Source organism: Vombatus ursinus, unplaced genomic scaffold, assembly GCF_900497805.2.
Source record: "Vombatus ursinus unplaced genomic scaffold, bare-nosed wombat genome assembly UNPS02014839.1, whole genome shotgun sequence".
Taxonomy (NCBI): Eukaryota; Metazoa; Chordata; class Mammalia; order Diprotodontia; family Vombatidae; genus Vombatus; species Vombatus ursinus.
Genome location: NW_020954617.1, coordinates 6154322 through 6167370, shown reverse-complemented (window position 1 = coordinate 6167370; position 13049 = coordinate 6154322). Strand labels below are relative to the sequence as shown.

The following is a 13049-nucleotide window of genomic DNA, read 5'->3' as shown; positions in this document are numbered from 1 at the left end:
AGTTATCAAAGTTTAAAAAAGAGAGAAAACCCCTCATACCTCCCTTATTATCCAATATCTACAATAATAATAAATTTAGTTTTAACAAATATGTAATAAACATCTACTATGTGGAAGCAATATGGTAGACAGTCAATACAATGATGAAATAATAGTAGTACTCATTATTAATACATTTTTTATTAATAATAAACAATAAAATTCATGTTTCTATGCCTTTTCCTCATAACCCCCCGAAGTTGGTAGGACAAATATTGTTATCCCATTTTACAGAGGAGAAAAATGAGGTACAGAGACATTAAGTAATTTGCCCAAGGTCACATAGCTTGGTGAGTGGAAGAATTGACACTCACACTCAAGTTTTTCGATTCTAAACCCAGCACTTTTCCCACTATAGCTGAACCGCAATAGACCAGGAATTAGGAGCATTGGCATCTGGTCTCAATTCTACCACACAATAGCTGGATTTCAAGTTCTTTTGTAAAATGAGGGGGTCATAGAGCACCGACCCTGGAGTCAGGAGGACCTGAGTTCAAATCCAGTCTCAAACCAGACACTTGACACTTACTAGTTGTGTGACCCTGGGCAAGTCACTTAACCCCAACTGCCTCGCAAAAAAATAAAAAATGAATGAATAAATAAATAAATAAATGAATAAATGAAATGAAATGAGGGGGTCAGGTGACATGACCTCTAAGGTCCTTTCCAGCTCTAATGTTCTTTAATCTATAATTTATTCCATCCTTTCCATTCCTCCAGCTAGTCTAACAATGAATGCTTGAGAGAAGGAAGACTAACTCTGCTCATAGCCTGGTCTCAGGGGACCCCAGAAAAGGAGCCCCAAATTTCCTCCTCTTGATGGTCTTATCAGGGACAAACTACTCTATGCTTCCTTCCCAAAATTGTTTTCTCTGGAGACTGACTATAGACCAACCTTCTTTGTCTTGCATCACAGTAAACTGCCTAGGGCTCAAAATAATATAAGCTTGTGAATAACCTTTTCTGGAGAGCTGAGAATTGAATGTGTTTTGTCTCCTCTACTTGCCATAGCAAAGGTCCCAGGAGGCATTTCTCTTGTAAAGGCCAAAGACTAATGCTTTCTCCCAAGTTCCCCTTAATTCCTCATGAACTTTTTCAGACTTGCTAAAAAATCAAATTTTTTTCCCCCTCCTCTTAATGCAGATCACCTTATCTCTCCTTTTGTCTGACTCTCTTTTGGTAGAAGAGTCAGAGTACCCATGAATAATATATGTTTAGGTGAGTGAGTCTCTGCAGGGACACATTCTATGTGTATCACATGACCTATAGAAATTTCAGCTCTGAAATGTCAATCTGACAATCCTCGGCCAAACCTGAGCTCTGCGAATAGGACCCAGCTCAGTACAACATGCCTTTTCATTTCTCCCTTTCCAGAGCCATGCAGAAAAAGATACACACTCCTTTTCAGAGAAAATTTCTCCTAAGAAAATTTCTCCTAAGAATCAAAGATTTAGAGCTTTCCAAATGGTTTAGAGGTTGTCTAAATCAGAAATGTCAAAATTGTGGCCTGAGGGCCCTAAGCCCAGCAAAACTTCCAATTAAAATCTAATTGGGAAATGTTTAACAAAATAAATTTTAAAAAATAGAACAAAGATAAGGATAATTTATGGTTTTCTAAGTCAATAGGCAGCCAGTAGGGATCTGTTCCTTTTTGAGTTTGACACCACCCTGATGACTCCAGAGGTTTTAGAAGTTCCTTACTACAAAAAAAAAAAAGAATATTTTAAATTATTTTAAATATGCCCTAGCTTCCAGAGATTAAATGCATCGATCACCTCCTATCTTTCCAGGGCCATCTCTGAGACACAAGGAAAGCTACCTCATTCCACTTGTCCCTGCTGCTGTAAGAGAACCATGTTGGGCTCATATAAGCCTGTACAAGCCTATAGTTGAGTTTACAACAACTAACTTGGAGTCAGGAGGACCTGAGTTCAAATCTGGCCTTAGACACTTGACACTTACTTGCTGTGTGACCCTGGGCAAGTCACTTAACCCCAATTGCCTCACCAAAAAAAACCAAAAAAACAAACAAACAAAAAAAAAACAATTATCTTGGAAACTGACCTAAATGACCAATAGTGGCCTACTAAACATTTCCAACTGGCTGTCCCAGAGGCATTTCAAACTCAATATGTCCAAAATAGATTTCATCAGATTTTCCCCAAACCCTCCTTCTCTTCCTTATTTCCCTGTTACTGTCTGGGGCACAACCGTCATTTCAATCACTCAGGCTCCCAACCTAGGGGTAAACTTTGATTCTGTCCTCTCCCTTCCCCTCCCCCACCAAATCTAGTAGCATTTCTTAGTCCCTGTCATCCTCAGCCACTGCAACATGGAACCCGGTTGACCACACCCATTAGATATATTCTCTTGGTTTGGATTCAGAAATATTACATTCTCTTACCACTCACCTGGATATTACCTATCTACTAATAGGTCTCCTCATCTTTACTCTCACGTCCCTATGCATAGATTAGATCATGCCACCGCAACTGTACACTCAGATCTTTCCTAGTCCCCTACTGCTTACCAAATAAAGATTTTCATTCAAGATCATCTGGTACCACACTACCTTTTCAGCTTTATTTCATATTACCTTCTTCTACATATTCTACAGAAAAAAAAAAAATGGACTATTTTCTTTCCCCCAAGAGACAATCTGTGCTTTCTTTCCTCTATGTCTTTGCATATGCTGTTACCTATGCCTGTTCTACCACCCATTCATTACCTAATGAATTCCTAGACATCCTTTAAAAGTACGACTCAAATGTCACCTCTTCCATTCTTTTACCTACACTGTCACCAGTAACTTTCTTCCTTGGACCACAGCTAGCAATTGGTTCTGCATAATTCTAACATGTTTCTCTTATAATATTGAGCTTTAGTACTATCTGTGTTCTCCCTCTTCTCCCCTATTAGACCGTAAATTCCATGAGGGCAGGAACTATATTTTATCTAAACTTCGTATGAGCCCCAAGACCTAGCACAATGATCCACACACTTGTTTCTTAAAGGAATGAATGGATAAATAGATGTAACAATTAATCTAATACATTTGCTATACTAATAGGTTAAGGGGAGAAGGCTACATAGGAACTTTTTAGGGTTGTTCCTAGGGTCCACATACACATTGTAACAAAAGCTTTCTGAAGATAAGTTAGTATCTCCAAGAGAATATAAGTTCTTGGGGCAAGGACCATTTTGTTTTTCCCTTTGAATCTCTAGGCTTGAGAGAGAATTTGGTGCAGCAAATGGAGTCAATATTGGTACAAGGAAAATAGGAAAGTGCTTGGGTATAGTGGAAAGAGTCAGGAGACAGAGAAACAGGATTTAATTTTTGCCTCTGAAACTTATCGCCTGGGTGATCTTACATAAGGCATTTGACCTAGAAAGCTGGTGAGGAGCCATACAGAGTAGTTTGATACACCTTTTCCACGAACAAATATAGAATTCATTTGATTACACTTTCAGAACAGAAAAGTAGGGAAAAGAGAGCTACTGGAAGAATATGGCCAGGGAGTAGTTAAGGGAAGCATAACTGGAGTGGGGTGTACATACAAGAGCAAACTGTCTATGGGTTTAGAAATGAGTTCAGTCTGTTTCCATTAACTTGTAAACAAGATTGTTCCTGTTTTGAGCCTTGTAAACCTGTGTGCTTCTAAGAGGAGTTAGCTACTATAATTTGGAGAATGTCAAGTACTAATGTTCTCAGATCATCTAAGTGGAGGCGCCAAGCCAGAGAAGTAAGAAGTCACTAGGGGGCAGCTAGGTGGCGAAGTGGATAGAGCACTGGCCCTGAAGTCAGGAGGACCTGAGTTCAAATCTAGTCTCAAACCAAATACTTGATACTTACTAGCTGTGTGACCTTCAGTAAGTCTCTTAACCCCAATTGCCAAAAAAAAAGAAAAGAAAAGAAAAGAAAAAGAAATCACTAGAATATAATCAAGTCCTTCTTGTCAAGAGAGTATGACATAAGAGGTACACTAGAAAGAAGTTCCTTATTCTAAAGATGGGACTCTTCTCGCCAGACAGGGTTCAAACAGCTCCAGGTCTGATCAGTAGGGAATTGACTCTTTCAGAGAAACATATGCTACATGTTAAATCTAATCGATTTCAAATCTTTCAAGCAGATTGTTTAGTAAAATCTTCCATTAATTGCTTCTTATAGTGCCAGACATCCTGTATTGTTTGTTAAGCAAATATTGATATAACTTATTTTAAATCCATAGGATATTACATCTGAAAGGACTCTTAGAGATTATTAAGTCTAAGCTCTAATTTCGAATTAGGAAATTCAGGCCACCCCCCTCCCCCAATTAAATAACTTGACCAAAGTTATATAGCTGGTTAGTGGTTAGAGTAGATGATCTCCAAGACTACTTCCAGCTCTAACGTTTTATAACTTTATCCTTTTCCCCCACCTTTCCATTACTCCCTTGACTCCCTCTACTTTCTTTGAACTATCACTAAGGGTAAGAATGCAGTCTTCTCGAGCTTAAAAAGAAGAAAAAAGAAAAAGAAAGTTACAATAAAATGGGAGCTCTCCATGACCCATGTTATATTTCAAATCGAGAATTAGGGCAAATTGACTTGCAGCGAAGCTAGTTTTCTAAATTCTAAGTTGATCTAAACCTCTGTTGTTGTTTAGTCATTTTTCGATTATGTTTGATTCTCTGTGACCCCATTTGGGGTTTTCTTGGCAAAGCGGTTTGTCATTTCTTTCTCCAGCTCATTTTATAGATGAGTAACTAAGGCAAAGAGGGTTAAGTGACTTGCCCAGGGTCACACAGCTAGTAAGTGTCTGAGGCTGGATTTGAATTCAGGTCTTCTTGATTCCAGGCCTGGCATTCTATCCACTGTGACGCCTAGCTGTCTTCAAACCTATATAACAGCTAAAATCAACATGCCATTTATTGATCCTGGCATAGTAATAAAGTGTGAAAAGTAGAGTTACAAAAACTCAATTCAAATCTGACCAGTAAATAGGTGACCTTCAACTTTGTCACTTTTGTTTTTGTCCAGTTCCGGTAAGAATGGGAAATAAAAAGCTGTAGTCGCCAACTCTGACCACCAGGTGGCACTGTTGCTCCATAGGAAATTTAGAAATCCTACTCGTTCTGGCTTGAAGCCAAATTCCAGCATCAACCCCGCAGATATGTTTGTCTGTTCAGTTTCTTATCTTCAAAATCTTAGAAAGTACAACAGTCTCCCATATGAAGTTTATTCTGAATTTGCCTCTCAGGGAATTATATCAATTGAGATCTGAAAGAACTATACTACATCTACAACTTACCAATTGGTCTACATTCTAAAAGCTTATTTGTAAATCAGTGTATAAGGTATTTAGGAGGACTAGCACTTCTGGTATGAGGATTTACTGAACCCTCTTCAGGGGTGGTTATCCACCTTTGGTGTCCATCTGATTACACATCTCTCACCTGTGGCTCCAAGAAGCTGTAGCAGCCACACCTCAGTAAACCATCTCAGTAGATGGGCTAACCTAGGTTGGGGGAACCTGGACTCAAACCTGTCAGTGAGTTGGGGGGGTGTCTACCCCAAGCAAGTGAAGACCTTCCCTGGTGGAATGGGAGGATGAGAACGATTCGGTCCAATGCCCGTGAAGGCAGCTGAAGCAGGTGTCAGGCATCAAAGATGCCAAGGTTATCCACTGCATCCTGGGCTATCACTGGTTATCTTGACTTTTGTCCTGCCACTGGACTTTAATGACTCAGGAAAAGAGAGTGAGGCTGACAACTTTGCATCCTTAAATCCTCACTTAAATCCAATTTAGGCACAAGTCAAATGAAGGACAAACAACAAGTCGGTCATTTGACATTCAGGATACATATTTCCATAGGAATAATGTCAGGAATTGTAGTTAGGTTCCCAGGCTAGCCCACACAAGCCAATTGAAGCTATAGTGTATATGAAGCATTGTCTTAATAATGTCACCTCAAATGTTCCTCATACGCCACATGTAACATTGTTTCTATGGTAAAACTCATTAGGACTCCAGGAATACAAGTCCTGGAGGTAGGATGCTATAGGGATGATGGGCTTTTGCAGAAGTATGGCAGAATAGGCTGGGAGGGAGGAGATGACAGAATCTGGCTACTGTTCCAGGGTAGACGTAAATTATTATTTCTATGCTCTATATTTATTTACATTAAGAGAAGTTTCCTCTCTGAACTAATTAAAGCCTTTTTTTGGCACACGGTAAACAGGAGCAGGGTTGCAACACATTACCAGTTAAGAGCTATACACAGAAGCAGGAGGATGAGGGGGAGAAGCGGCTGGGGCAAGAACCAGCCAACCAAAAAGTGTTCATTGAGGATCTATTAGGAGGCAGACACTGTGCCATGGGTTGGGGGTAAAAAGACAAAAATGAAAGTCTTGTCCTCATGCAGCTTTTATTCCTATTGGAGGGAAGAGGGTATGGATGGGTTATGAGCTGGAACCCTGAGTGAGAAATAGCCATGTCAATAAAATCACAGATCTATTAAAGAATCTAAGGAGCTCTCTGTATAATATACACCACCTTTCTATATAAAAGGTGCTACTAGTACCTTTATAGATGGTACTATATACTATATAGATGGTATTTTATACTATAATATATACTATATATATACTATGCTACTTAAAGTATATGCTATAGTATATATATAAAGTATATACTACTTAAAGTGTGTGTGTATATATATACAATATATATATATACATATAGTATATACTATAAGGTTCTACTTATAGAAGTACATACTACTTAAAGATACTAAGGACATTGAGAAGCTGAAGAAATGCCCAGCAAAGGATGACTGGGACAGCAAAGGAACTGTTGATCAGCTAGAGATAAGCTTGAAGGAAAGAAGGATGTTTGGCCTGTCTGTTTAGGGGGAAACAGAATAGCTGTCTTCAAGTATGGGAAGCGCTGTCATGTTAAAAGAAGGATTAGACTATTTCTGCTTTTCACTTGAGTGCAGATAAGGAGTAATGGGTGGTAGCAGCCAATAGGCCAATCCAGACTTGTTTGGGGCGGGGCGGGGAGCAGGGAAATCTTTGTAGCAACTAGAGTTATTCAAAAGGAGAAATCGGCTGTCTCGGGAGGTAGTGCGTGCCCCCTCTCTGGAGGTCTCCCAGGTAAAGGCCAGATGACAAAGTGTTGGGTGTGCTGAAGAAATTAGGTTCAGGTACAGGTTGGCCTAGATGGCCTCTGAGGTCTCTTCCAATGCTGCGATGTCTGCAGTCTTTCCAGATTTGACGTGCTATGAGTTTATGAAATCTCCTAAGTGACGGTACTTTTCTATGTTTGCAGAGGAAAAGGTTTCTCTCTAGGTCACACAAAGGCACACCCCCTCACATCCCTTCCCCCCGCCCCACCCCCACCCCCAGCCCTGTCCCTGGTATACTGAAGTGGAGAACAAGGGGAAGTTATTCCCATGGGAGTTGAGGTAGACCCTCTGGACTCAGCATCCCATTTCTGGGTTATAGGATCTCAGATCTAGAGTTGGAAGCCACCTGTGAGACCATCTGGTCTATCTCCTCTCCCTCGCATTTAACAGATGAGGAAGCTAATATCCAGGGGATGTTCAGTGACATGCCCAAGGCCACCACACAGATAGCAACACTGGTGGGATTTGAACACAGATCCTCCAAATCCAGAGTCAGGGCTCTTTCCCTTATGATCTAGATGCAGGTTCTTCGTAAGGTGCTTTCTGTAGCCTCTAGGATAAAATAAAAACTCCTCCTCTGGCTCCAACCTATCTTTCTAGGTTTATTGCAAATTGTTCCCTTTCATCAGCACTACTGTTCTTCCCAAATGGACCATTTGCTGTTTCCCAAATTCAGTATTTAATCTCCAGCCTACATGCTTTTGCATAGACTATTCCCTATGCCTAGAATACATGCCCTCCTGATCTCTCCATCTTGGAATCCCTAGTTTCCTTCAAAACTTAGTTCCTGTGTTACCTCCAATGGGAAACTTCCCCTGCCCTTGATTGTTAATGCTCACATTTAATGTTCCTCCCCTCCCCCCCACCAGCAGAATTAAATTATTTGGTATTTATTTTGAATATATTTTGCATTTCCTTCCCTGTGCACATGTTGTTTCTGCCCAGTAGAATATAAGGCCTTTGAGGGTAGAGGCCAATTCATGTTTATCTTTTTCTATCTAATACCAAGAGCTCCCCTGCGCTATGTTTCCTCCACCCACACCCACAGAGAATATGTAGACACACAGTAGGTACTTAATACATATTTGCTGAATTGAATTACCTGTTTAAATTTGAGATCCCACACACCCCAGGTAGAATGTAAGCAACTTAAGGATAGGGGCTGCTTTGTTCTTTGTATTCCTAGTATCGAGGTGCACAGATTGGACTGAATTGAAGTCAGGGACTGCCTATGCTGGGAATCCAAGTTCATTTGTATGAATAATAACTTCCCAGGTCACTTCCTCAATAACTTTAGCTAATGTTTCCTCAAGAGGTTTAGGGCAAAATGTTTTCTATAGAGCACACATCATTTACACTAAACATTAGAAGGCAAAAGGCTTACATATGTCCTCTAGGAAGACCATATTATAACAACTTAACAGTGCAGAGCCAGGAAAAGTTATCTGCTGTTCAGCCAAAATGTTGGCACAAATTCAGCTCCATGATTCACCCTTACTCACGCTTCTCTTTGGTTTTTATTCATTCTGCTGAACTAAGTGCAGAGATTTGTCACTAGAGGGTTAGTCACCAAGTGACAAATTTTGTGGCTCATTAGACAATCTCCTAAAGTATAAGGGATGATGGTTTTGATTGGCAGAAGTACCCACCAGTTCTAGCCGTACCAGATCTCAAAATGTACTATAAAACAGTTATTATCAAAACAATCTGGTACTGGCTAAGAAATAGAATGGTGGATCAGTGGAACAGATTAGGTACAAATTACATTATAGTAAATGACCATAGTAATCTAGTATGTGATAAACCCAAGGATCCTAGCTTTAGGAACAAAAAACTCATTATCTGACCAAAAACTGCTGGGAAAACTGGAAAACAGTATGGCAGAAACTAGGTATAGATCAACATCTCACACTATATGCTAAGATAAGGTCAAAATGTGTACATGATTTACACAGAAAGGGTGATATCATAAGCAAATTAAGATAGCATGGAAGAGTTTATCTGTCAGATTTATGGATAAGGAAAGAACTTAAGACTAAAGAAGATATAGAGAGCATTACAAAATGTAAAATAGATAATTTTGATTATATAAAATTAAAAAGTTTTTGCACAAACAAAACCAATGCAACCAAAATTATAAGGAAGGCAGAAAACTGAGAAAAAATTTTGGCAAAAAATATCTCTGATATATAGAGAACTGAGCCAAATTTATAAAAATACAAGCCATTCCCCAATTGACAAATGGTAAAAGGATATAAACAGGCAGTTATAAGACAAAGAAATCAAAGCTACCTATAGTCATATGAAAAAATGCTCTAAATCACTATTGATCAGAGAAATGCAAATTAAAGCAACTCTAAGGTATCACCTTTACAACTATCAGAGTGGCTATTATGACAAAAAAGGAAAATGTTGGATGTTAGAGGGGATGTGGGAAAATTGGGACACTAAGGCACTGTTGGTGGAGTTATGAATTGATCCAACCATCCTGGAAAACAATTTGGAACTATGCCCAAAGGGCTATAAAACTGGCCTATATCCCAAAGAAATCCAAAAAAAGAGGGAAAAGGACCTATTTGTACAAAAACATTTATAGCAGCTCTTTTTGTGGTGGCTAACAATTGGAAATCAAAGGGATACCAATAAACTAAGGAATGGCTAAACAAGCTGTGGTACATGATTATAATGAATTATGATTGCGCTATGAGAAATGATAAGCAGTAAGGAGGGAATAACATACACATTCAATTGGGTATGGAAATGTATCTTACCCTACAGGAAAGTAGCAGGGAAGGGGGATGAGAAAGGTAAGGGTGATAGAAGGGAGGGCAGATTGCGGGAGGGGGTAATCAGAAACAAACACTTTTGAGGGACAGGGTCAAAGGAGAGAATAGAATAAACCGGGGGGTTGGGATCAGATGGAGGGAAATATAGTTTTTCACAACATAACTATTATGGAAGTGTTTTATAGAACTACACATGTATAACCTATATTTAATTGTTTGTCTTCTCAATGAGAGTAGGTGGGGACAGAGGAAGGGAGAGAATTTGGAACTCAAAGTTTTAAAAATGAATGTTAAAAAAAAATTTATATGTAACTGGAAAATAAGATACACAGGCAATGGGATACAGAAATCTATCTTACCCTACAGGAAAATAGGAGGGGAAGGGGATAAGAGAAGGGGGGAGTGATAGAAGGGAGGGCAGATTGGGAGAAGAGGTAATCAGAATGCACGCCATCATGGGGCAGGGCTGGGGGGAGATGGGGAGAAAATCTGGAACTCAAAATCTTGTGGAAGTGAATGTTGAAAACTAAAAATAAATTAAGTAATTAAAAAAAAAAGATGACAAGTAGGATGATTTCAGAGAAACCTGGAAAGACTTACATGAACTGATGCACAGTGAAATGAACAGAACCAGGAGACTATTGTACACAGTAACAGCAATATTGTTTGATGAAGAATTGTGAACGACTTAGCTATTCTCAGCAATACAATGCTCTAAAACAATCCCAAAGGACTAATGATGGAGCATACTATCCATTTCCAGAGAAAAGAATGGATTCTGACTGAATACAGACTGAAGCATGCTTTTTTTTTCATTTTCTTTCTTTCAATTTCTTCTTTTATTTGAGTCTTCATGTACAAAATGACTAATATGGAAATGTTTTACATAATTGCACATGTATAACGTATATGTGATTGCTTACCATCTAAGGGAGGGGGGACAGGAGGGAGTGATAGAATTTGGAACTCAAAACTTTAAATAAAAATGTTTTAAAAAAAAAAAAGTACCCACCAGTGACGAAGCCACAGATCTTCAGAAGTAATAAAAAATAATGATGAAGATGACAAACACCATGATCTTATAACTGACATCTTTATATAGTACTTTCATATTCTTTTATGCATAAACATACATATAGCCCTCCATATGTATTTATTCCTCATAGACCCTGGAGAGGAGGGAGGGGAATTTACCAAAGGCATTATAATCTCTCCTTTTATAGATGGGAAAACTGGCATAGAGTGGATAAGTGATTTGGCCAAAGGCACACAGCTAGTAAATGGTAGAGCCAGGACTGCAGTACAAGGGGCATCGTGATCCTAGCCTAGTGATTCCACATAAAGCTTTCTCCATTATATCATAATAGCTTTCTATTTATTAAGTGTATAGCATTTATTCATTGATCCTTTTACTCTCTCTTACATATCTCTCAATCAAATGATATATTCAACTCTCTGATGCTTCCCCCCCCATTCACCAAAATTAGCTTCTCTGCCTCATTAGCTACTTATGTTGCTCTTCTCTGAGAGAGCATGGCATTAGACTTGCAGTCAGAAAAGACGTGGACTTCAGAAACTTACTGGCTGTGTGATCCTGGCTAAGTTTCTTCACCTCACAACCTTGGTTTTCTCATCTGTAAAATGGGGGTGGATAATAATTATACCTAAGGGCAGCTGGATCGTGCAGTGGATAGAGCACTTGGTTTGGAATCAGGAAGACTCATCTTCATGAGTTCAAATCCGGCCTCAGACATTTTCAGCTGTACGACCCTGGGAAAGTCACTTAACCTTGCTGGCCTCAGTTCCTCATCATAAAATGAACTGGAGAAGGAAATGGCAAACCACTCCAGTATCTTTGCCAAGAAAACCCCAAATGGGATCATTAAGAGTTGGACACAACTGAAATGACTGAACAACAATAACAACGATAACATAATTATACCTACATTGCAGAAGGGTTTTGAGGAACAAAGAAAATTAAACATGTTGAGTGTTTTGCAAATCTTAAAGCACTATATAAATATTGGCTCACTGTTTTATTCTCCATGCTTTTTCCAGCATACCTTTACCTTTAAAACTGAGCAATCACTAAGACACAGAAGGGATGAGGAGCAAATGCCACCTTCTTCAAACACGTCTGTTTCAAGGCTTATGAAACCCCCCTTTCCTTACCAGGCTTTCAGCAGTAAGGTCTGGCAAATCGTGGATGGTACAGGAGGGATAATCCAGGACTGAGATGCTAGAAAGAGAAGAAATGAAGAGGACCAGCATTAAGGAAGCATACCAGTTGAAGAGTCAGAAGGTCACAAAGATACTTCTCCCACCGGGATCCCATTGCCTTCTGCACTTCCCATTGTACAGGCAGAGGCCAGCAGCAAGCCATGGCCATTTGCCCCATCCTATGAACCTAAAAGGACAACTTCCAGGACCAGTCTCTCCTGGATGGGTAAAGAGGACTAGAAACCACTGATATATGATAGGTTTTTTTAAGTTGTGTAGACAGATTCATAGAGATATTTCCCAAAGCCAAATAACCCAATTCAATAAGTATTTATTAAGGACCTACTATGTGCAAAGCACTGAGGATACAGAGAGAATGAAATACAGTTTTTGCCCTCCAGGAGGTTACATTCTATTGGGAGGCCACAACTTCTTTTTAACAGATATGTATGTACCTGATAACTTGAAGAAAAGGGAGAGAATGCGAAATAATGAAGGAGGTCAGGAAAGGCTTCCCATATGAGATGGTACATGAGCCTAGCTCGAAGAAAGCTAGGGATTCTAAGAAGTGGAGGGGAGAATGGAGTTCACTCCAGGCATAGGGGACAGCATGTACAAAGACACGGAGGTGGGATATTATGCCAAGTTTGGGGAACAGCAAGTAGTTTGCTAGAACATAAACTTCATGAAAGAGAGTAATGTGCAGGAAGACTGGAAAGGTAGGCTGCAGGCAGATAGCTGGCACGTCCCAGTGTGGAAGGCTGAGGGAGGATAAATGCTTTCCTGGGCCTCTTACAGCAGCTCTTTCCAAAGCCAGCAGCTTTTGAGTGTG

The 13049-nt window shown here is 39.6% G+C and overlaps 1 protein-coding gene across 1 annotated transcript in view; it reads right to left on the bottom strand.

The window, feature by feature from the left end:
• STRIP2 (striatin interacting protein 2) overlaps positions 1-13049 on the bottom strand; it is a 75611-nt gene that overhangs the window by 9817 nt on the left and 52745 nt on the right. Inside the window, exon 18 of the mRNA XM_027840198.1 lies at positions 12170-12236. Within this exon, the coding sequence (XP_027695999.1) occupies positions 12170-12236 (67 nt within the window). The remainder of the gene's footprint in view (positions 1-12169; positions 12237-13049) is intronic.